This window comes from Ammospiza nelsoni, chromosome 1, assembly GCF_027579445.1.
Source record: "Ammospiza nelsoni isolate bAmmNel1 chromosome 1, bAmmNel1.pri, whole genome shotgun sequence".
Lineage (NCBI taxonomy): Eukaryota > Metazoa > Chordata > Aves > Passeriformes > Passerellidae > Ammospiza > Ammospiza nelsoni.
Window position 1 is genome coordinate 30,196,043 of NC_080633.1, and position 24,849 is coordinate 30,220,891.

General features: G+C 40.6%; 1 protein-coding gene across 1 annotated transcript in view; it reads left to right on the top strand.

Annotated features, from left to right (window-relative positions):
- The window catches only part of BZW2 (basic leucine zipper and W2 domains 2), a 56,347-nt gene extending 34,175 nt beyond the window's left edge, over nucleotides 1–22,172 (top strand). The window contains exons 6-12 of the mRNA XM_059484042.1: nucleotides 1,406–1,541; nucleotides 6,731–6,840; nucleotides 8,638–8,808; nucleotides 9,188–9,334; nucleotides 13,447–13,585; nucleotides 19,979–20,101; nucleotides 21,718–22,172. Of these exons, the coding sequence (XP_059340025.1) occupies nucleotides 1,406–1,541; nucleotides 6,731–6,840; nucleotides 8,638–8,808; nucleotides 9,188–9,334; nucleotides 13,447–13,585; nucleotides 19,979–20,101; nucleotides 21,718–21,746 (855 nt within the window). The 3' untranslated portion in view covers nucleotides 21,747–22,172. The remainder of the gene's footprint in view (nucleotides 1–1,405; nucleotides 1,542–6,730; nucleotides 6,841–8,637; nucleotides 8,809–9,187; nucleotides 9,335–13,446; nucleotides 13,586–19,978; nucleotides 20,102–21,717) is intronic.
- Nucleotides 22,173–24,849: the final 2,677 nt, after the last annotated feature.

Consider the following 24,849-nt stretch of genomic DNA (forward strand, 5'->3'; position numbering starts at 1 on the left):
AGACTGTTTTGCTTTAATTGCATTTGTTGGTCATGTAGAAAAGAAAAAAGGGTGTCCTGACAGCAGAAGGTCAGGACATCCTTTTGGAGGGGTGCCATTTGTTCTTCCTTGTGAAGAAAAAAAATGAGTATTCTTTTTAACTGCAGAAAATTATATCTTCCGTACTTTTTTTTTTCCCCTTCTTCTGTGGCAATGGTAAATTTGTAAGCTAGCATCTGATGGAGTCAGCAGCTTTTTGCATTGAATGAAGCTGTCCTTTATTATCTCTGCTCTTTTTTTCCCCTCACCCATATTGTGGTAACTAACAACACATTAAGAAAACATTTTTGTTAACAGTAATGCCATTGACAAAATCTGATTCTGCATGGCTTTTTTTTTCTGCTATAAAGGAAAAAGGGCATAAAGTACTTCATCAATGTACTCTCAAGGCAGTAATTTTAACATATGAAATTAAGATTTTAAAAATAGACTTAATTGCCAATTTTAGAATTAAAAGGTGTATATATAGCTCAGATCTTCCAAGATTGAGATTTGTAATTTTTTTCTCAAGCTATTTGTTTTCTCTTGTAATTAGTACTGGGAATGGCAAGGTATTGTGCTGTGTTCCCTAAAAGAAAACCAGGAAATTTTCCCATCCTTTCATTGTTTCCATGAGCAATAGTTTTCGAAAGCTAGAAAACAAATTGTAACTCTGCATGGCTTAGCTGGAAGTCTGAAAATATGAATAGGCAGGGTCCTGTCTGTGATCCTGTAATTGCTGTGTGTCTCAAGCCTGTGGCAGGTACTTTTGTCTTTACACATGCACATATATTTGGAGAACACAGGTGTTTTATATCTAAGGCTGTATCCTTCACAGAATCATAGAATGGTTTAGGCTGGACCTTAAAGAATCATGGAATGGCTTTGGACCTTAAAGACCATCTAGCTCCAAACTAGATGGGCCAAACTGCTATGGGCAGGGTCATGTTTTACTAGACCAGGTTGCTCAGAGCTCTGTCCAACCTGCCTTGAACACTGCCAGGGATGGGGCATCTACAACTTCTCTGGCAACCTATCCCAAAGCCTTGCCACCCTCACTGTAAAGATTTCTTTCTAATATCTAATCTAAACCAGCTTTCTTTCTGTTTGAAGCCACTCCCCCTTCTCCTGTGAGTACCTGCTCTTGTAAATAGTCTCTCTACATCTTTTTTGTAGGCTCCCTTCAGGTACTGTCTTGTGTTCTTAGAGAAAGTGAAACTACAAGAGATCAGTGAAATGACACTGTCATGCTTCTGGGTAGATTTTGATGTGATTGCTGTGATTTGTATTGAGACCTCTCAAGAAATAAGAAATAAAGCTGTTAATTACTGCCTGTTGTCTATCTGTGCCTCAAATAAATACTTTTTTTTTCTTGTCTGGCCCCCAGCTCCTGTTGTTTCTTAAAGCCTTTACTGAGACAGAGCAGACAAAACTGGCAATGCTTTCTGGCATCCTGTTAGCCAATGGGACTCTTCCTGCTACAATTTTAACAAGCCTCTTCACTGACAATATAGTCAAAGAAGGTAATGTTCCATATATTTTCTTATCTTAGCTTTCTTATAGGAGATGTATTTTATTGCAATATATTATATATGTTGCAATAAAATGGAAGTTGGAAACTTGTGAATGTACAACAGAATCAGAATTTTAAAGCAGAAGCACACACAGGCAGCAGTGCCCAGCATACTTTTTGAAATCTTGTAAGAGGCCAATCAGACAGAAAAAAGCCACAAAACAAAAACAAACCCCAGAGGATTTATGGTTTTTTGGAAGTCATACTTGTGTATGCAAAGCTGTAGAATTTATGTGTTAGTGTGGTACTATAAAGTTGTGAAGTACAATATCTGTTCCTGAGATAGATCTCGCATTTCTTCAAGTGTTGCTAATACCTTGTGAGTGAGAAGTGAGACAGATCCCATGTAGGCCAATGGGATATTGCAGAAGAAAAATCAATCCCTCATTTTACCTTCATACTAGTAGTGATCAGTAATTGATAAACTTTCTTATGAATTTTTGTTTATGACATGATGAGTAAGTGAGTTCTCTCAGTCTTAGGGTACAAAGCCTTTTAGAGATTACTTTATTTAAGGATTTTGTTGTATATTTATAGGACATACCTTGGAGACCTGATTTTAAACTGCTGGCTCAGCAATTTCTTTCTCTCACAGTTCTGACTACCTGGCACAATTGCAAATGTACTGGTTGTGTTGAACAGTTTTCATGACCTTTTTTTGTTTTGTTAAAGAGTTATGTATAAGCTAAAATGTATTCTAATTTTCATTTAAAAAAATTATTCTAACTTCATGTTCTCATTTGCAGCATGCTAACCATTACATTTGTTTTCTAAATGCTGCAGAAAAAAAAGCCACAGCTGCAGCTTTGCTTTGTCATCACTCATGGCTTTTGAAATCAGAATTAAACTAGGGAAAATCTCAAACAAAAGCACTAATCCATGTGTTTAGGATGATTATCTGCAATACATTTAAATGAAAATCTTCCTATTTATGGGAAGACAAGAGGCATTGGAAAACCCAAATTTTTAAAAATCATGGAAATTGTTATATTTTAAATTTAGTATATTAAGAATACAGTTCTTATTTGCATTAGAAACTTAAGTTTCTAGGAGCCTTAAACTTTTGTTAGAGCTTACATATACTTTTAGTTCTTGGTTTGTATATACTAAAAATGCATCCATGACAGCATTTGAGGAAAGATTGTTCAGTCAGTATCCTGGGGTAGATATTTTATGCAAGAATAATTGAAGATGCAAAGTTAGTTTAAAAATGGGGATCAAAGCAAGGCAAAACAAGTAGATCATACATGAATAAACTCAAAGATTTCTTTGATTTACAAAAAAACAATGCTGCAGGCAGGTGAGGTTAAAATGCACAAGGAAACAGGTGAGCAGAGGGACTTGTTGATCAGCATGGGACTTGTAACATTGGCTAAGAAATGGCTGAAAGTGAGATAAGGGTAGATTGGACAGGAGGTCTGTCAAGTTTGAGTGCAAATAGCTAATTTATTTTTAGATTACCTTATTTCAGTGTTGTGACTACTTTTACTGTTATATATAGATGGAAAACAAAATATACTTTTGTGGATTGCTGACATACTTGTAGTAGAGACAGAGAAAGGTCTAGGTGGTGGTGGAATCTTGCCAAGGTTAAGTGTACCCTTCTTGTCCCCTGTGCTGGCAAAGTAATGCAAATGCAAAGAGCAGCTAATGGGGCTAGTCAATAAAATAAATGACTGAAATTGCTTTCTCCAAATAAGGGGGAAAACAATGAAGCAAACATAAAGAGAAGAGCTATTTAAAGGAAAAGAGTGGCAGCACATGCACAGAGTATAGGGGCAGGCTAGTGATAAATTTGGGCTGTAAATGAGAAGTAAGTTTGAAAATGTGTGGGTAGTGAAGCCCTAGAACAGCCTTCCCCTGTTGTCATGGTTAGACACTGGCACAAGGCCAAATGCCCCCATGAAAATACACTTTCCCTGGTGTCTGCTGTGAGATGTGACCAGGAATAAGCAAAGCAGGCTCCAGCTTAAACACAGAGAAAAGTTTATTAACTAAACTACACAAACAATTACTAAACTACACACAAAAGAAAAAGAAAACACAAGGAAAATGAAAACCTCACAAAAAACACTCTCCTCCTCCCCCCTAAATTCCCAATACAATACATCTTCCAAAATCATCAGTTCTGGGTCCAGCACCACCCTTTAGCATGCTCAACTTTCAGTTCCTCAAGAGGAGAGGGAGTCCTTCCGTGTGTCGTGGTGGCCTTTTCCGTCCTTGTTCCGGTGCTCTCACCACCAAACAAGAATCAGGGCTGCTCCCAGGGTTGTCTTTTTAAGGATGCTTTGTCCAGTTCCAGAAAAGCACAGTATCTCACCTTTGGGACATCTGTCCCCCCCATATTTTATATACCCCCTGGGGCCGAGGGGGACCCACACTGAATCTTCTTTGGCTCTGGGACATTTCTCCCCCTGGACTCAGTCTCTGTATCACACAGAAACATGGCTCTGTCCATGGCTACACAAAAGAGTCCAGCATAAAATGCCACTCCATCTTCTCCATCTTTCCAACATCTCTCACTCTCTCTCTCTCTGGTCCAGACCTTCATCACTCGCTCATTTCCTTCGTCCTCCTCCACTCCTATCTCTCGTCTAGGAAGGGTTAATGTTCTGTAAGGTTTTCATTGTCCAAGAAGGATTAAAAACTCCTCCAGGCGGCTGGACTCCTGGCTGTACACCCCCCATCTCCTCAGCCGGGCTGCCTGCTGCCAGCACATGTTTACTGAGTTTCAAGATAACGACACAGGCTGCACTCCCTCTCTCTCTGTCTGTCTCCAAGGGGGGGGGGGAATGGCTGCCCGATGTCTCTTGGGGCTCCTCCACCCTTCCATCCTCCAAGGCCTCCTCACTCCCATGTCTGTCCAGGCCCAGGCCTACCGCATGGCTGCCCCTCCCCCGCCCAGCAGCAGCGGCTGGATGGGGGAAGGGAGATCCGACCTCTGCCCCTCGAAGTCCCAAGAGAGCCTCCCAGGGCCGAAGCTCTGCTTTTAACCCCTGGGTGTTCTCAGAGGTGTGTCCAAAAACCCACTGGCTACACCAGGTGCCAGTATCAAAATCCAAGCACCCATTGGTTTGACCACAGCATCCCAGAATTCCCACTTCTTCCTGGTCAAACCACCATACCTGTTTTGGTGTAATCCCAGCCAGCAGTCAAGCCCCACACAGCTGCTTGCTGACTCCCACACCATCGGGATCAAGAAGAGAATGGGAGGGGTAAAATCTGGAGAACGTATGGGTTGAAATAAAGTTTAATGGGGAAAGCAAAAGTTGCACACACAGGGAAAGCAAAACAAGGAATTAGTTCACTGCCTCCCGTGGACAGGTGTTCAGCCACCTCCAGGAGAGCAGGGCGCCATCACATGTAATGGGTAAAATGTTCCTCCCTTTTTGCTTCTTTTCCCTACTTCATATACTGAGCATGATGTCACATGGTCTGGAATATCCCTGTGGTCAGTTGGGGCCATCTGTCCCAGCTGTGTCTCCTCCCAGCTTCCTAGCCAGCATGGCAGATGGAAAAGCAGAAAAGGTCTTGGCTCTTTGTAAGCCCTGCTCAGGAATAACAAAAATGTATCTGTATTGTCAATCCAGTGTTCAGCATAAATCCAAAATAAAGCCCCATACAGCCACTGTGAAAAAAATTAACTCTACCCCAGCTGAAAACAGCACTCCCTCTAATACTGATACTGGCATAAAACTTATTTTGTTTTAAGCTAAAACTAGCAGAAATATGTAGGATATGTGTATTGGGACAATGCTTGGTGACAGAGACCATTCCATTCAAGTTTGGTACTGGGCACGTAAGCTCATGGATAGGCTGAAGGGTGTTTGCAGTAGGTGCCTAGGTCACCTACTGGCTGACCAGGCTTTGTTAGTCTTGGTTAGTCAGCTTGCAGCACTTAGGATTGCTGCATCATGTCCAACATGTAAACCAATCCCAGGAAGTATTTTGAGGCCTCTCTTGGTCTGGCATGGTGCATCCCTGGTTCTGTACAATATTTCTCTAAGGATCATGTCTGACCGCTAAGCTCCTGAAATAAGCTTGCCAAAACTTACACAGTCAAGATGTGTAAAGTCAGTGAACTTCACAGGGTCTGGGAATAGTCTTTTCTGTTCTTGTTCAGTGAATCATTTAGTCAAACTATCCTAGAAATAAAAATAATGAATATCTATCTATAAAGTGGCTAAGAGTGATGAAGCTCCTTCTCACCAGTAGGTCCCATGTAGCTCTGAGAGCTTCTGGACTATCTGGAGGTGAGACAGAAAACCACAGTGGGCAGCTGTAGCCTAGGATAGTGCTATTGGTTATGCATTACCATTACCACTGCCTTCAGTAGCCCTGGTGTTGGTGTGAGTGTAGGATGGAGAATCATAACTGACCTACAGGCAGCATTCTTCACGGATGAGCTCCATCTCCCAGACCTTTCAGCTTCCTTCAGCTCCCTGCCCTTGCAATGGAGAACCTGGAGCAGTTGTGGTGGTGCTGCTGCTCTAGGAAATGGGACATGTGGGCTTAATGGTTTATTAACTCCCCTGGGAAATCCACAGCTAGTGGAGGTAGAGTTAGTTTGATTTAATACACAAAATACTAACTTTTGCCTCGAGGAAGGAATTTTTTCACTTGAACTAGTGTTTGTGCCTGGTAAAACTGGCTACTAAATGCCTCCTAGGAGAACATTGTACAATCAGTCACCTTAAAATGCAAAGTTATTTAACCCTATTCCAGGATTTGCTAAGAAAAAATATGAATATATGTTTTTTTAGTTCTTGTTCTTGATTATTCTTTATTGCTTTATGCCTTTGTTTCCTGTCCATTTAATGCATAATTTTTCCTCTTGCATTGTGGTTAGTCTGTGAATTGGAATGTAGGAAAAACAATTGCAAGGAAAAGCTTTGAACAACTAAATGGAGATGGGCAATACCAAATGAAAAGATTTTCAAACAATCTAGCATAATTCAGAAAACGAATTTTGCATTAAAGAAGAAAATAGGCATTTCAGCTCTATATGTTTGTTTCTGTTGTCAAAAATGTATTTTCATTCCCCAGTCTTGTAGCTTTTTTGTAACCTTGAACTTCTTATAGTCAGCTCTAATTTATGTTGAAAATTACTGAAACAGGTTTTGTGCTTTTCTCTGATAGGGATTGCAGCCTCTTTTGCTGTAAAGCTTTTTAAAGCATGGATGGCAGAGAAAGATGCCAATTCTGTTACCTCTGCTTTAAGAAAAGCCAACCTCGATAAGAGATTGCTAGTAAGTACAATATATTTTCAATAATCTTTATCTCTCCCAGGGAGAAAGAAGGAAATGAAATGCAGATGGTAGTTTGCTGTAAGCATGTTAACTCCCCCTCAGACTCTGTTAGCATTTCTAAAATGTTTTGAAACACAGCAATATTGTTATGGCTGTAGCACTGATACAGGTTCAGGAATATTAAGTATCACATGGTTTTACATTCTGTCTCTGTTTTTCCTGTAGTCAGATGCCTTCTGAGAGACTGTATATATGGGGCTTGGGAATTAAATAAATGGTGGTTTTTTCCTAACCACTGCTAACTAAACATACCAGCATATGGGCATGAGAAGCTCTATTTCTTGAAACATGTTTTCCTTTTGCAAATGGTATATAAAGTAGAAGGAGTTAGATTTGAATGTAGCTTTCTGAAGCAGCAGTGTTTAAATGGTATAGTAAATGAATAGTAAGCTCATTTTCTGCAGCAGTAGCCATCTAGGGAGCATAAATGGTCCTGCAGTGGTGGCAGCAGACCTAGTAGGTACAGTGCAGAAGGCTTTCAGCCTTAGGACTCAAAACCTGTGTTCTGGGTTTGTAGCAAGATATTCAGAGAATAGATGAATATGTAGCAATTTCATGTGCCTTTTTCTCTCAGCGTCTTTCTGAAGAGCATTTGGGGTTTTTTAATCCTTCAGAAAGATTGCTGCTATGATAATGCAGCAAATACACATCCTGTGTAGCAGTGCCTGGATACTCAGCAGTATTTCCTGTTTCTACCTCAGTAATATGTAATTAAGCAAGTATCCTAAGTAAGGAGCCTCCCATGCTCCTCCATCTCTTCAATTTGTTCTTGATTTTAAGTGTCCAAGTCTTAAATAATTTGCCATTAACTGGGAAAGGGGCTAATTACACTGGTTTTTGTGTGGAGAGGGCAGGGAAGAAAACTGCATCTTATTTCTATTTCAGGCTTGACTGACAAATTTTCAGTTGTTGGCTCTCATTACTCTGCTCAGTTAAACAACTGGAAAGTATCAGATGATGTTGCCTAGCATAGATGCCTTCATGAAAGTTTCTTAATTTAATTAGTCAGTAAGTAAATAGATGGAAAGTCTCCAGCTTCTTTGTTAAAAAAAGTGTTATCCATCCCACAGATCATTGTTAAGACACCAAGAATGGATGGTGAGCAAATGCCATTAAATGCTTCCCATGATGGTGCATTTGCTGTAGTGATTTTTAAGAATAATTTTAACTTTTCTAAGTAGCTGGGCTTTAATAAATTGACAGTGCTTTTTAATTAGAAATGCTTACAGGAGTTAATGTTAACAGTGCATAGTGGATTTTGTGATTTTTGTTAAATGATGCATTAGTGGTAGGTCAGGATGCCTGGGCCACTTATGTATTGTTCAGTATGTATTTTTCTTAAGAGATAAATGTGTGGATGCACTGGGAGAGAATGATAAATGTGCTTTGCCATCTATTCCTTTGTACTTTCCCTACAAGACTCTTGGAATCTGGAAAAAATATGGTTCCTCTTAGGACTGCTTTGAGCAACATGTTTGGCTCATGGCTGTTTATAAGTACATGCACTTCACATGGAGTGGGTGTTAGCTTATTTGTGTAACTGGACATCATTTTTTCCCTCCACTACAGTGAAACACTGCAATATGAATGAAGTGTTGACTTTTCAAGTGTGCATACAAGCAGTGTTTTAAGTGAAGTAACAGGTTATTCCCACTGTTCATTCTTAAAAAAATGTTCTTTCCATTCTGTAAAGAGTCATAGATGGTTATTTAACAGACAGCATTCCTGTCTTTTTAGGAACTATTTCCAGCCAACAGGCAAAATGTGGACCATTTTGCCAAGTATTTTACTGAAGCAGGTCTGAAAGAGCTCTCAGATTTCCTTAGAGTTCAGCAGTCACTGGGGACTCGTAAAGAACTTCAAAAAGAACTGCAAGAACGTCTCTCTCAGGAATGCCCAATTAAGGAGGTAAAAACTTTCTGTTTATATAATAATAATCAAGGACTTAAATCAACATTAGGTAGAGAGGAACAGATTTCCTCTGTTTTTCTTTAAACTATTTTAATTTATTCATCCGTTCACTCTGTGCTTAAGACTAAAGCAACCAAATATTCTCTATATTTCCAAATGTGGTTGTCTGTGGGATGGGGGTGGTTTTCCTTCACTTATCCTTGAGAATGTATTTCCTTTAACTGCATTAACTGTTAGGTTGGAGGGAAGGGTCAAAATCTTGTTCTAATTTTGTTTCTTAATGCTTCTACACCATGATGTTGAAAAAGACTACAAGTGTTTGGAAAGTCAGCATCATTTCTGGTTCATTGGAAATGTCCCTTATTTCCTTCCCCAGGTAGTGCTCTATGTGAAAGAGGAAATGAAAAGAAATGAGCTGCCAGAGCCAGCAGTGATTGGTCTCCTTTGGACCTGTGTCATGAATGCTGTGGAATGGAACAAGAAAGAAGAGCTGGTGGCAGAGCAGGCCCTCAAACATCTAAAGGTGCGTGCATGGGTGAAGAGGGGAAGAATTTACAGAACACATTCTTGGGCTATCAAAGTTTTTTACCTGTTTAAATCCAGGAGATTTAGATTTTTGAAGGCTGATGCTGAGCATACCAAGCATTGTGTATAGTCTGACTTCTGTCAAATACATGCTGAGGGCTGAGGTATTTCAGATCATTGAGTGCCCTGAGTCCCACAGTGCCAGGGCAAGCCAAGGTGGTCACAGCCTGAGCCTCTCTTCCTTGTGCTTTCCCAGGGTGCCAGGGCCCTGAGAGGCTCCTTGCACTGGGGCAGGGCTAAGTGATTGCTGGGACTCAGCCTGCTCAGACCTGACTAGTAAACCTGCAGGAACTGCCTTTGCAATGTCTTTGCCAGGAGCAAAGACATTCTGGGAGCATGGTGAGGCAGCACCTGTGCTGGCTGTGCAGAGGGCTGGGTAGATCCAGGCAGGAATGCCAAGGCCAGAATCTGTGAATTGGTTGTTGCCAATTTTGGCTGTGGTAGCTGGATGCTCAGTGACTTGTCAGGTGAGCTGGCTTGGACTGTGTGTACATACAGTGTGGTTATCTCTGATCCAGCTACTGTCCTTGAGGATGAGGGAACTGTATACTTAGAAAGACAGGCTGCAGTATTGCAGTACCACCACTCCATGTTGGTACAAAAACTCTGAAGACCTTATGATGGAAAAGAAACACCAAACCAATGCAGAAGCATCAATCACTGCCATCGTTGGTATTCCTCATCTAAGTCTGAAGTAATTGTGCAGTGCAAGACACTGGATGTGAGAGCAGAAGCTTTTCAGCAAACTTAGTCTTTGAAGCAGGTAATCTGTGACCAGGAGAATGCTCCCTCATAGCCAGGGCTTCAAAGGTTTGCCTTGGAACAGAAGCAATCCAGGATTTATTCTTTATGGTAAAATAGATCTTTCTTCATATTGGATGTCTCTGTACTTGGGTGTTCCCATGTTGGTTTAGCTCCTACTACTGCTGTCCTTTTGTCTGAATTTGGTTTCCCAATCAGTAATCCTAGAAATGCAGTCTCTTGGGATACTGTGTAGTCTTTGATGGTAAGAATGAATGCCTTCAAGTTTTCTCAAGTAATATCTGCTCAAATAGCAGGAGAAAGACAAGATAGTTTCCAGAAGGAGGAGAGACATTGTTTTTCTTGTTCCTTTGATGTAAAATTTGATTATCTCTCTTTGAGTTGTAACAAAGTTTCCATTGAGATTTATTGTCTAGTACTGCAGGGCAAATTAACAAACACTTTCTGGAATATTTGAACTCTGGGAAAAGAGAAACATAGCTGGCTTTGTACAAATCTTGCTGACTGGATGTTTAGTCCTATGCATCACCCCAATGAATTAGGCAAGGCATCTTGCCTGCATAAGATAGGAATCTTTCTAGGTGCATCCACTTTCTAAAAACTGAGGAAAATTTGTTTGGGTTATTTACTATTTGGACTCAGGAGTAAGATTTTAATAGAAGCAAGAAAAACAGAAATAAAGACTTTGATAGCTGATTCTTTACAGTTCAGTCTTTGAAAATGAAACATCATTTTTCACATCCTTCCTCTTAGGATAGGTGGAGACAGATCCTGGATCCTTCTCTTAGGGCTCTCACCTACCTCAGTGTCTGAGCCAACCCCAGAAAGTGGAATAGCACTGTTAGGATGGTACAGAGCTCAGTTCTGTGCCTTGCTGTGTGTCCATGTCCCAGGAAACAGGGAGTTGCTTTGACCTGGTGCTGTGATTGGGATGTGTGTGAATACATACTTGATGTGTGACATGTCAGATGGTGGGGTTTATTCTTGTGTGGCTCCATTCTTGTATGACAGGTGACTTTCACAAACCACGTTGCCAGAGCTTTCATATCTGTCTCTAACCAGTCTCTAACTCACCAGATTCTTTCAATCAGTTGTACACAAGGCACCCCTGGTGAAAAGATGAGATGGGTCAGAGCACAGAGTATTATTGACTTAGTTCACAGGTCTTTGAAAGCCGTGCTGGATGGGTGGCTACCTAACAGCAGGGTTGAGGTGGGCAGCCATGGACGAGCATACTTGGGCAGTGCAGTTAAAGCCATGTGTGCCATCCATATGGCAGGACCAGCAGGAGCTGACCTCAGGAGGAGACAGGGCAAGCTGTTCAACCCTGGATGTCACAGAATAAGCTCCTCATTGTCCCAGTAACCTCACTGTGACACTGGAGGGGCTTATTGCCTTGGCCTCCTCAAGTGCAGAGAAGAGATGTTCTCCATAGGTGAGGAGAATCTTCCAGACAATTCTCACTGCAGGCAAGGTTCTGGTGAACTTCACAGCAAAGTGGGTGCTGAGCCCCTGCTCCTTAACATGACACAAATAGATAGTACTGCCACTTGCTCAGCCAGCAATAAGAAGGTTCCTTAGTCATTTAGACATCTGTAAAACTCATAACTGTGAGCCTGTACCAGTTGAGAAGTGAGGGAGGAATGTGGAGGGGCTAAAGTCAGATGTGGCAAAATGAAGACAATTTACTTCCAAACTGAAAACCTAGGATTTTTATTCGAAGTTATTAATGTTTATAGACAGCAGCACTTCACAAACGAGTGGATGGGGGTGAGTTCTGCTGAGGTATTAAATAAACCCAAATGCACTGTATATTGCCCTGCCTTCCTACAATTTGGATTAGCTCAATGCTACAAGAGCTAAAAGGGGAAAAAGAGCTACTCACAGCCTGCACAAGTTTTTCAGTGCTCTAACCAAAGCACTGACATTGTTTCTAAAGATGTGGCTGTACCTGCCAGGAGTGGAAAAACCTGGCCTCTGGCATTAGCTATATCTGGCCATTTTAAGGCAGTTCCTTCCAAGAGTAATAAATACTGTCAGCCTGCTGAGCTGCTTGTGGCTGTTGTGATTTCATGCTCTCTTAAACAGCTGATAATTATTGCAAAACCCATTTTGGAACAACCTTTCAAATTTCAGTTGATTTTCATGTGTTTTACTAATTATTTCCATGGACCATTTTGGAGAAAACCTTCAGGATTAGCCCTTTTTGGAGGGGTGCTGAAGTGTACTTTTAAATATGCCCATCAGTGCTGTGGGTGATGGGTGGTTTGTCACCTAAGACCAGCAGCAGCCCTGGTCACCTAGACCACAATTCTGTGACCTCAGGCTATTGCAAGTCCAGCTGGAAAATGCCAAACTGGGGGTTATTGAAAACTTGGAAGAAAGGCTGATTAGTACAAGAGCAGATGAAATAATAATATGCAATGTATATTTGGCTAAGGTCTCTGAAAATCAAAAGTAATTAAACTTAATCTCTGAAAAATGCTCTTAAAATTATCTTAATTTTAAGATTGTGGTCTTAGCTGAACTCATCAGAGGCTAAGATGGCAGAAAATTGGAGAGATATGGATATAAACACTAGCTTTTAAGGAAAGATAGGGTCCTTCAGTGTAATTTTTAGTTTTAAGTTCTGAAATAAGAGGGGAAAATTGCAAAACAAGTTTTTGGGTTTTTTTAATGATATTAACAAACACCAAAAAAAGACTATGAAATGTACCATTACTGTCTTGTCAGAGTAACATAAGCAGTTAATACTGTGCTTGGAAAATGTTGCTGTTTACCAAGGGCTGTCATGATATTCTTGATTGCGGTAATGAGAAAAAATAAAGACAGTTGATCATAGTTAACTTGGAATAATTTACTTTATTTCAGTTTCTTGGGACTTCTAAAACCCCTGTGAAACTAGAGACTTTTTTTCATGTATTTCATCCTGGGATGTCTTACATTGTGAACATCTGTAAAGCATCACTCCTGAATGAACAGAATGTTGCATTGTGAAATGTATGACAGAAGTAATGCCAGATTGTGGGCTTTATAAATTGATTTTACAGAATCCAGTTACTATCTGGTACTGAATTTTAGCTTTAAGCATGCAGGACATGCTACACAAAACCATGGATGTTTGTGTATATGCATTGTATGTGTTTTAGAAAATGCAGTGTACAAGTAAATCTGAGGTTTCAGTGAAACATTTTCAGGGATGAAATTCATGATGTTTATTCTAAAAAAGTTTATCTATTTTTAAGTATACTGACATGCATTTTATTTTTTACCCTCTCTTGCTTTCAGCAATATGCCCCCCTGCTTGCTGTGTTCAGCACTCAAGGCCAGTCAGAGTTGATCCTACTCCAGAAGGTGCAGGAGTACTGTTATGACAACATCCACTTCATGAAAGCCTTTCAGAAGATAGTGGTACTCTTTTATAAAGGTAAAAGTGTGGAATCCACTGTTGTACTCTGTGCTTGGATTCTCAGTGTCAACCACTCTCTTATGATGTTGAACCAAGCAGTGCATATGAGAAGGCTGTGTTGATGTTGAATTCTGGAATACTTTGTGCTTTGAGCATTCAAAAGAGTGTGTGCAGCAGGAAAAGCGAAAACAAGCCCTTGTCTCCCTCTGTTGCTTTCATCCCGTTCAAGAAGTGTGAGCAGGATCAAGCACTGTCCAGTCTTTTCAAGTGCAGTTTAGTCCTTGTATATAATCAGTTCTAGGAAGATATTTCTATAAATTTCTGGCAGATTTGAACAGTAGATCAGAGCTTGGTTTTAAGAAACGCTGAGAGTGCAGACCCTTCTAGCAGGAAGATTTTTCAGGGGTTTGGAGTTGGAGGTTTTTTTTATTCACTCCCTACCAGAAGGAGCTTTTCTTATTCTTCTTTTCCTGCCAATTTTTTGCAGATGCTATAGTTTTGATGGATTTCATTTTTATTGTGAAATTGACTTCTTCACAAGTTTATTCTGATCGGGTTGTCATAGAGACTAATGGTCTTGCACCGCGTGTGATGGGTGGGTGCCAAACAGTTTGTTCTTGGTATAAATAGTTGGAGGAGAAAAGTCAGCAGGAGTAGAAACCTGATGTTGATCTTTGTTCACCCTGTTGAGTCCAGGTACATGTTCAAGGCAAATGAGTTCCAGTTGTTACAATCATTTCATGGTTTCAGAAGGTAGAAGGAAGTGAGTCATGTGGATTTATTTCTATCCTTCTTTCAATATAGTGTGGCCTCCATGATAAATGAAAAAGCAATGCCCCTTGTCCTTCTGCCCTCAAATCCTACAATTTGTAAATACTATTAATGACCGTAGAACAACTTGAACCTGCAAGCTGCAGCAGTCACTGGATTCAGTTTTCCTTGGAAAAGAACATTTGCTTTGGACATGGTGAATGAGAGGCGTAATTGCTATTCACTCAAAGCATAACTGATGGTCAAGCCAGAAATAGGCTTGTGTAGGATTGCTTTCAGAATTTTTGTAGATTCATTACTGTGTTAGCCTGCAAGAGCAGTCCTGAAATTCCAAAGCATTCTAAAATCAAAAAGAAAATAAATCACTGAATTGAATATTAAACTTCATATGCTTGAAGAGCCTAGTTCCCATCTACTCTGCTCACCCCATGTGCTCTTGTCCTGACTCAGGAGATTACTTGGGCAGGCTTGTTTGGAGGGCTGAGAAGACTTCAGCCTCAGCATACAGGTGCCTCAACACTGTTTAGTATTCACATGATGTCTCGAGGAGTGTTTGGAGCTACCGTACGGTCTGTCCAATATGTGCTGTGCCTGTATTCCTGCCTGGAATACCTAGGGCAGGCATGTGGAAGCACCTGCTGCCTCTGCCATCTGATGCAGTCATGTGGAAGCACAGCTGCCAGCCCTTCCTGGCCCTGTTTAGGCTGAAGCTGGATCTGCCCTGTTTGACAGACCTGCTGCCTGCTGGTAACTGTTTGCCTGACCCTACAGCCACTGCCATAGGGCCCTGCTGGGTGCTGGATGCAGGGAGCATCAGTTCCAAATGGTTTTGGCAGCTTTGCAGTTAACAGTGTCCATTAGGTGAGGACATGCTACTTTGTCAACCAGGGAAGATTCTGGGAGCACTAGGCCTTCAATTCCTGTTTCTTCTACCTGACTCTGTCGAGCTTTAGTGGCTCATGGTGTGGTTTGTGCAGTGCTATGCTGTCTGCCTCCTCTTGTTTCGGTGCTGGTAGATTTCACCCTCTCCTGCTGCCCAGTTCGTATCTATCCACTAAAAACAAGCCATCGAGTCTTTTTGTAGACACGTGCTTTATTTAGTTAACTTCCCAGTTACAATGTATCTTCTGTTTCCTAATAGCCGAGGAAAAAAGCCTCTAAAGCTGGTACTGGCTGTGTCAGTGCTGAGGGAGCAGCAGACACCCCTCTTCCCCTTCCTGTTGTTCTTAAGTGTAACATGCACAAGGTCTGGAGAGGTTTCAGGGTCCCTAATGAACTTCATCTAGTGACAAATAAAGGTATCTGAATATCTGAATGGGCAGATAAAAATGCAGCTTTGTACCAGCATGAATCCACATTCAGTTTGTTGCTTGTTACTCATTATGAGGTGGGAGTGCTTCCTGGGCATAAAAATAGCCAGCAGTGATGATAGGCACCTAATGCCAGTCACGCTTTGACTAATTTAGTGCTATGACTACTCTCATCAGGATGTCCAACATCTTGCATCTCCATGCTTTCCATATTTCCATCATGAAATAGCCCTTGGATTACTTTCCTGTGAATTACCTGATAATACCTAAACATGTTGACAGCTGGGGCTCATTAGCACCTAGAAGATCTTGAAAGTCTGTGGTGTTGATTTTTTAAAATTCCTTATTCTGTCTCTAAACAAGATGGAGCATCCATTTTTTCCCCAATGTAAACCCAAGCCCTATTTTCCTTTAAGTAACAGCAGCTTCTTACTGGCTTGTAGGTATAATTTGCAGAAGCTACAGTTCTGTAGTTGGTTAAAGCTTGTTAACATTATTATTACTACTCTACCCTTATGTTCCTATGACAGTATGGACAAAAATAACCTGTGCAGTTCTGTACTGATCCCCAGCTATGATGTTGCTTCTCTGGTTTTCACTTTAAGCCGGTACAATTGTTTATCAAACAGCTGCATTTTGACCAAGATCTAAAAGCCAGCTGCAGAATAAGAATTGCTGAATTCTGAGTGGCACTCAGTAAGTTTGCTGGCTTCCTTGCTTGCATTGCAAGATGTGTGTTGTTTGCTAGTTCCTTCTGTGTTGCAGTGTGTCCCTTCACTGTTGGTAAAATAAGCACTGTTGTTATTGGAATACGTGCTATATATCATAATCACCTGTTGGTCCCTTTCCTTTAGTTTGTTTATATCCTTGAAATTTCAAATGTGAAATCTTGACACTGTTGAAATTAATGATCGTCCCTTTCATGAAGATCAGAATTTCACCCTTTGAATGGCAAACACAAAGCCTCTGTACTTTTTCATTAGAATTCAAGACAACATTTGCAAAATACAAGAAATAACTGATTGCAAGTGCATATGAAGTAGGACTCTGGTTTGAGGCATAATTAGACCTCAGAGATATTCTTTTGCAGTACAGAGATACAGCAACCAAATGATGCAGACTGACAGAGATTCTCAAGTTCTGCAGGGAACACTTAGAAGAAAGGAATCTTCAAGTTTCACTTCATACAGGGGGTATTTTTTTGATGGATTACAATTATCTTTAAATATCTTAATTATTCAAGTACTTTTTGTGGTACTTGATGCAAAATTTTCCTGGGAAAAACCCAAAACAAACCAGAAGGGCCTTAACTGTAGTGTGGGTGACATTCCTTGCATTGAAAGAAGCCTTGTGTGAAGGCTCTGTTCTCCCAGCTGAGTTAGCTGCAATAGAGTTGCATTTTGCAGATTGATTGACTGTGTTGGCAGCTGCCAGGGTGTGCTTTTCCCTTTACTGCCTGTGGCTATGTGGTTTGAGTTAAAAGCAGGAATTCATTTGAACCGGGTGATTGAGTGCAAAGCTGAGACCTGAACTTCAAGTAACTTTCCAGTTAACCCTGAAGAAAAGAGACTGGGCTGTTCAGTCTGTGCTCTGCAGCTTCTCCCTTTCATGAGGGACATCCCTGGAGGCTCTGCTCGTGGGTGGTTTGAGTGGCAGTTGGCTGCACCTGCAGGAAAAGCAGCTCTGTGGGGCTGACATCACCTGGCACTGCAGTGAGAATGATGTGCACACGCCCACAAACTGCAGTGCTCAGCTTCAGCCATTAAAGTATATCTATAATCAACTTTAATTAGGAATAACTATATATATACAAAATGAGTCATTCCCTTCATCCTCCTTCCATTTTCCCTTCCTCCTCCTTCCATTTTCCCTTCCCACTGCTTCAAAGCAACTTAGAGGTATGATTAACTATACCCTGTCCTGCATGATTGTTGAATTGAGCATCTTTGTGCAGGTGGGAGAATGCCATCCCTTATGAGCACTGGAGGCATGAATGTATTACACATAACATTTCTTAGAAATTAAAGGAGCATTGCAGTTGCCCTTTTTGTAGTTCAGGACATTTTGTTCTTCTCTGTTAGGGTAGGAGGTTTATTGCCATGGAGTTAAATACAGGCAAATTTTTCATCTTCCAGACTTGAGAATGTTTTAATCTTTGAGGCACACAGTGAGAGTGCATGCTGCTTTTATCAGATGGGGGTTTTGGGAAGGGAGGGAGAAATTCCACTCTCCCTTTTGGCCACAAAACCATTGAGCTTACAGGCTTCAAATCAAAATAAAGACAAAAACCAGACTTGAGTCCTGTTACTTTTGAACTGAGCTATGTTCCTACCTGAAGGTGCTTCCTTGCACAGTATCAAAATGTCACCTGTCATGAAGCAATGGGATTCAGCACTTCTATACAACAGCTTCATACTTGTGAATGTCCACAGCGCCCCAGAGCTTGAGCTCAGGACAGGGTTGCTCTACTTTAGGTTTTTTTGGTTGTTGCTTTTTTTTCTGAAATCTCTCCTGATTTTCTTTGCCTGTCCTGTGTGCCATACCCTGAGTAATTTTGCAGATATAGTTGTGTGAACCTCAGGACTCTGAGGTAAATGTGATCTTTTCACATGCACTTTTACATTAAACTTCAGGTTTATGAGTCCATGTGAAATATTTTCAGGTTTGCTAAACTAAAATCCAGATTAATGAAATACTGTAATGCCTTTGAGCTGCTACTAAGGACTACCAGCAAGTAGTTAATGCAACATGTTCAAAACATCTTTCTTCTCTCCAGTATTTCTGTAACGTTGGAGAAAAAGTTCCTTGTAGCAGGTTGTGATTTCAGGAAGATGGTGGAAATTTTTGGTCCCTCTTGTAGGTTCACCAAGCACAATTTTTATATATGGAAAAAAGCCTAGAGCCAGCTCAGTCCCCCTTTTCCCTGCATTTTCTCAGTATTACTGTCAGCTGCAGTAAGCTGCAGAAGAGGTTTTATTTTGGAAAAGTTCCTGAGAGACAAGGTAATTTCCAGTCACACAGTCTTACTAAATTCCTAATTTTCAAGGAGAATTCACATTCAGTTACTGTTGAATGTCTTGGAATAGTTTTGATTAAGTTCAAATGTATCCCTGGTTGCTTCCATCTGTTTATTATTCAGCAGCATATGTGAAATGTGTCTCCTCTGTCTCATTTGATCAGATGCTTTGGGGTTTTAGTGTCATTTATTTCAGTTTGTCTCCTTCCCTTCCCTGCCACATCTGCTCTAACTTTAGGCTGAAGCAGAAGGTGAGGGTTGGTGCCTTGGCAAGCAAATACCCAGGGGGTGGGACAGCCCCTAGATGCTCAGGGAAGCAGTGAAGTACATAAATGTGTTGATTTTGGGCAGGGAGGGTAGTTTGTTCAAAGACAAAAAGAATGGAAATTTTAATGAGGTGTAGAAAGCTGTCTTTAGTCTTTTTATAGAACAAATACAGTTTGATTTTTTTGTTCTTGTTGATGATGTTGTTTGTTCTTGCCTCTTGTATTACATAACTGCCAAAATGCCATTGTGGATCCCAGATTTTGCCTTTACAGCCATCAATTACTGAGCTACTTGGCTTGGCTGGATCACAGGAGCTTTGTCCTGGGGCTAGAGGTCTGCTGCTAGACCTAAATTTGCATATGTTGGTAACAATAAGTGTCCTTGCTATTTATTAGTATTTCTTTATTCTGAATTGTACTCAGCCTCACATCTCCTCACTGACAGCTGTTTTGTTCCTGATTCTTGACATAAAAATGTCAGCTGTGCTGTCCCTCCAAGCCAGTCCCTTAAAATGGGTAGTCAGAATAGTGACCTTAAAACTTATTTGCTAAAGACAATGTAAGACCTTTAGGGGAAAATAATTGCAAAAAATCCCTACTGGCTGTCTCTTAAGTGTTCAGTCAGGAAGAATCTGTCACTTCAGACTTCTAGAAACATGCACAATTCTGTGATACAACAGCAAGAAAAAGCATGGTAATTCTTATTGTGGTAACTTCCAAGATGTGCAGGCTGATTATTATATTTCTTTTATCCAGCAATCTTATGTGGTATATTTAAAACAGATGAAGAAAGAACTCTTCTTGACAGAAGCACAGTATTTGATACTTTATTTTAAGCCTAATACATTACACATTTTATTGCATCTGGAACCCATTATATGCATCAAATATTCTGTATTTGAAGCCTAATATAGATGATGCAAAGCTTGTTCCACTGCAATCATATTAGCTGTATGCTGCCTTATAAAAAATCTTTGTCCTCTCATGTTCAAAATCTGCTGATCTCTAAAAAATACATTTTTTTTACAAACACTGATCTGTATTTCAGCTGATGTTCTGAGTGAAGAAGCTATCCTCAAGTGGTATAAAGAAGCACACGTTGCTAAAGGCAAAAGTGTTTTTCTTGACCAGATGAAGAAATTTGTGGAGTGGCTGCAAAATGCTGAAGAAGGTATGGGTTCATTTGAAGAACTATAGTAGTTTCTTTGCAGAACAAATGATTATTTTTTCACATTTTAGTTGTACCAGGATACGAAGTATTCAGGACTCAAAATACAAAACAGCAGGCACGACCATCTCAATTGTTTCCAGTCATGGCTAAGCCTAACACCACTTGCTGCTTTTTCAGTGATTGTGGTGTCCCTGTGAAGTCCTTTATTCATTGAGTACCACTTGTCTATAAACTCTTTCAGCTTCTGCAGGGAGGAACTCTGCACTGCTGACAGCATCGAGTACCTTGGTGCTAACACCTGCAGCCAAGCAGTTTTCTGTCTCAGTGCCTTTTTTGCTCTTGTCATGCTTAATGGCACAGAGCATGAGCTTGCCTGCACCCTGACTCTTGCAACTGGCTTCAGCTGAATGGTCAGGTTAACATTATGTGGTCTGTATTTGCTGCTTTAAAATGGTTGTTTAGAAGGGGAACTAGTTTCTTTTGTCCCTAACTTGGTTTTCCTCATGTTGATAGAAAAATACTTCTACTGAATAAGTTACCTTTTTTTGCATAGAAAAAAAAAAATTCCCCATCAGTTGGGAGGATAAATCCATGTGTAATAGATATGGATAGAATTATTAGGGTCCATTTGCATCCATTTAATGTAATTTATTTTATAAACTTGGAGGAAATATGCAGGAACAGATAAAACTTAGCAGCAATTCACATGTTCAGGTGGCAGTATAAAAATGGCAGCTGCTTTCACACTTAGATTTTGGATGGGCAAGCTTGGTCTAATTAAACTTTTCTAAAAAATTTTTTGCTTGTATGCCTCAGCTGCTCTTTATTTTTATCCTTTCCTGCATGTCCCCTCTGTCAGATGTCCTTAATTACAAAGTCCAGTACAAACGGAGACAAAATGTTTCTGTAAAAACACGCAGCCCATGTTTGCCCTCAGAAATCTGATCTGTGGTGTAATGTTTGCTGGCAGTGAGCCCTTTCCTGTCAGGTGAGCACAGAAATATAATATGATGCAAAGTAGCTTTAGGTTACAAAACAAGCATGTGTACTCCTGCTTCTAGGTTACTTCTACTTCTTCTGCTTCTGTTACTAAATGAACTTTATCTTGTGCCATAAAAATAATTTAAAAAACTGATTTGTACATGTTTCATACTTCCTGTAGGGTAGCCTTTCTAGATAAGCTGGATGGTGATGCTGATTGATATTTGCAAAGCAAATAGTTTCAAGGGTGCTTCCTGGGTGAGAGTAGTACAGTCTACTCATAGAGATTAGCAGAGTGAGCAGATAATGCTGATCCTTTATTAAACTCAGCTCCAGTACACATTGGGGCTCCGTAGATGAGGACCAGAATCATTCATAGCAACATGTTGAAAATTTAGTAACAGATCTGTAAATGAAGAGCTCCACCATGGGGGGCAGCAGAGTAAACCTTCATCTCCTGAAGCTGTTTCTTTCTTGTTTTCTCTGTTTGATCTACCAGCCTTTCCTAGGAAGTACTAGGTGTGGTGAAAATTTTCATTTATGTTTTGGAAGGATATCTTGTTATTTTTATATAATTAGTCACATCAGTGTCCTTGTGCAACCTACATGAAGTGTTTCACTCTCTTCTCTTCCAGAGTCGGAGTCTGAAGGGGAGGAGAACTGAGGTGGTTCCACAGCACAGTCTCAATCTAGGTTAATGCCAAATGCGCTTGGGAATGCCGTACTGTTCAAGCAAAGAGGCTTTACTTCAGTGTCATACAGAAAACTATAGACTAGACTTTCCTTTTGTTTAGAAGAATAAAGGTTTTTAATGGAGCCCTGAGGCATTAGATGCTTTACTTGGGACTCTACCTCTGGCTCAGTGTACACTAACTTAGGCAAAGACATTCAGCAAGGAGCCATATAGAAAAAGTGAAATGAAATACTTATGGACTCCTTTTTATTAACGGTCTTTTTCAGGTACTATGGTATATGAACACTCCAGTTTCTGTTTATAGAACTGTTTGGTCTGTGTTTGTAGCTCAATATTGGCTTGTGTATGTGATTTGACACCACCACATTTTTTTGAATAAATGGCTTTTATATCTTAGTTTTGTGGTATTAGTGTGTATGTAAAGTTCTGGCTTGCCACAGTTTTTATGATTCTTCAAGTAAAAATTACCCAAGAATGCCAAGAGGCCATTTTCATACTTCTTCCTCAAAAAATCAGCAGCTGTAGTTAACTGGTGTAGGGAATCACTGCCAAATATTTATTCCCATCTTTACATTCACTTTTGGACAGATTAACCATGTTGCATAGCAGATATTGATCAATTCTTTTCCTTAATTCAGAGAAGATATACAGGAACAAATCTGTGGAGTCCCAATTTTTCAGATACAGTTTATGCAAATGATATATAGAATAATATGTTGTGCTCCTTTCAAACTACGGTCAGTTATTGGTGATTGCTGAATTTAGAGAGTGAAGTTGTCTCATTTTAGAAGAATTAGCTTTAAAACATGCGTGACTAGAAGTCATTACATGTGAAATCTGAAATTTTTTTACATCAGGTTTAGAAAAGCCAGGCTTGTATTCTTACAGGGGAAAAGCATGACAGGGCATAATCAATTAATGGAGTGTTGTATTTTGTCATTAGAAACCAGTAAGCTAACAGATAGTACAGATCTTTCTGAGGGAAAGTCAACACTTCATATAAACCACAGATGATTCTCAGTATGTATCTAGCTTTACTGTAAACAGCAGTTAGCAAGTGGAAATCAAGTGCTGTTGAGTGCCAGCTTTCCATCCAGTACAGCATTTATTTCCCAACAGGCATTGATCTTTGGAGGGGGAAAAATGTCATGGTGATGTTTCCAGTAAGTTTGAGAAGACCAGAGCCAGTCACATTAAAAAGCAGAACTGATGCATTAGCTGCATACTTTCCATTTTGGTCCTTGTTATTACAGAAAATAAATTTGCTGGGCATGAAAACACATGCACAAAATGCTGCAGCTGTGACGTGGTAGTACTGAGTCACTGATATGCAGCCACTATTGCTAAAATCATCTTAAATTCAAATTTGCTGTTTCCTAAGGTACTAATGAATATTTAGTTTGGTGTACATAAAACCACTTTTCTGTATAATCTTAAACTTGGGCTGATTTTGAAGGTGCCAGTCTGGAGTAGTGTGCAGAGGTCACAGTCCCCTTTCCCTGCTCTTAGATTGCCAGGGAGAGCCAGGCAGGGCTGGCTGTGGGCTGGCTGGGCCATCTGCTGGCGACACAAATCATCTGTGCAAGAGGCTCTGTGTGCCTGTGCCCCAGCACACTGCAGCTGCAAGCAGAGCTGGGTGGGTCACTGCGCTGAAGGTCAGGTGCCTCCAAGCCATGCACCCGATGATGCTTTCAGGTCCCTGCCGAGTTGAGATACTCTGTGATTGCTGACACAGTTGTCCTAGCTCCATTTATAGACATTGTGTTGGAGAGAAATGGGTGTTTTTAGCACAGGGCTGCTGGCCAAGTTGAGACTTGTGATTTAGAGCATGGTGAGGAGTTGCACTCTTGGCTGACAGGAGTTGTTCACTTTTCAGTCACGCTGCCCAAAACCCTGCATCTTCTGTATTCATATCATGCCTAATGTGTGGTTCCTGGGAGCCCCTCTCAGCTTGCCTCCTGCAGGAAAATTATTAGGCACTAACAGTTTCTCCATCTAGTTTTCAGGACTTTTTCCCACTTAATCTCTGATATCAGATGGGAACTTACATGTGTATTTTTTCATCCAGCATTTCACATATATGCTGGTAACTGAGCTAGGTAGGGGCACAAATAGATCTGGTTTGCATCAGACTGAGTATCAGTACAAAAGTGTGTAATGATACGGTTTTCCAGGAAACCTGTACATTAGAAGCTGGGCAGAACTTTTGATGTGACTCCCTTCAGGCAAAGTGCCCATCCCTTGAAGCCTTCAGAGAGGCTGCATTTCAGTTAAAAATATTCCCAACCCAAGGCATTTCTTCAACACAGCTCTTGAATAAGTGTTTCTCTGCTGGAGAAATCAAAGCTACAGTCAGCACCAAATACATGTTTTAAATATGGAATCAGTTGTCTTGCAAAATTAAAGATACTTCATAGAAAATGTGCCTCACATAACATATTACATTCAATTTTGAAACTGCAATTTTAAGGTCAGAACTAGACATATTTTACTTTACAATAAATTGCAATAGAGTGCACTTTAAAATGGGGAGTGCTGAATTTGAAGGTGATTCTTCTATTCTGGCCTCTCCCTGAGGTTTTAACTAAGAAAGCCAATTACATTGCTTCAAAACATTCCTCTGGTGTACAAATGCTCTCCAGGAGAGAGACCACATCCTCCTTGGGATGATGCAACAGTGAGCTTGTTTAAAGCACTGGTTATGAATCTGACAAAGTTCCTATTTCTTGCTGCTCCAGCTACCTTATTGCATTGCAGGCTTGTCCAACTATGTCAAGCCCTGTGCGAAGGGAGTTTTCAGCCCACTGCAGTCAGTAACCCCACAGATCACAAACAATCATTGTTTTCAACAGCAATCCTGCTTCACCCTTAGCATGCTTTGGCTGATAGAGATTTACCCCCAGGAAAGCAATGACCTGCTGTGCTAGCATCCCCCTTTTCTGCTTGGCCAGCACATCCCAAACCCAACAGTCAGACCCATGCCAAAAGGAGTGATGGAAACCTCTCCAGCTCATCCCTATGGGAGCTGCAGGCTGGCTGAGCATTTAACACCCAGGGAAACCAGCATCTGCCA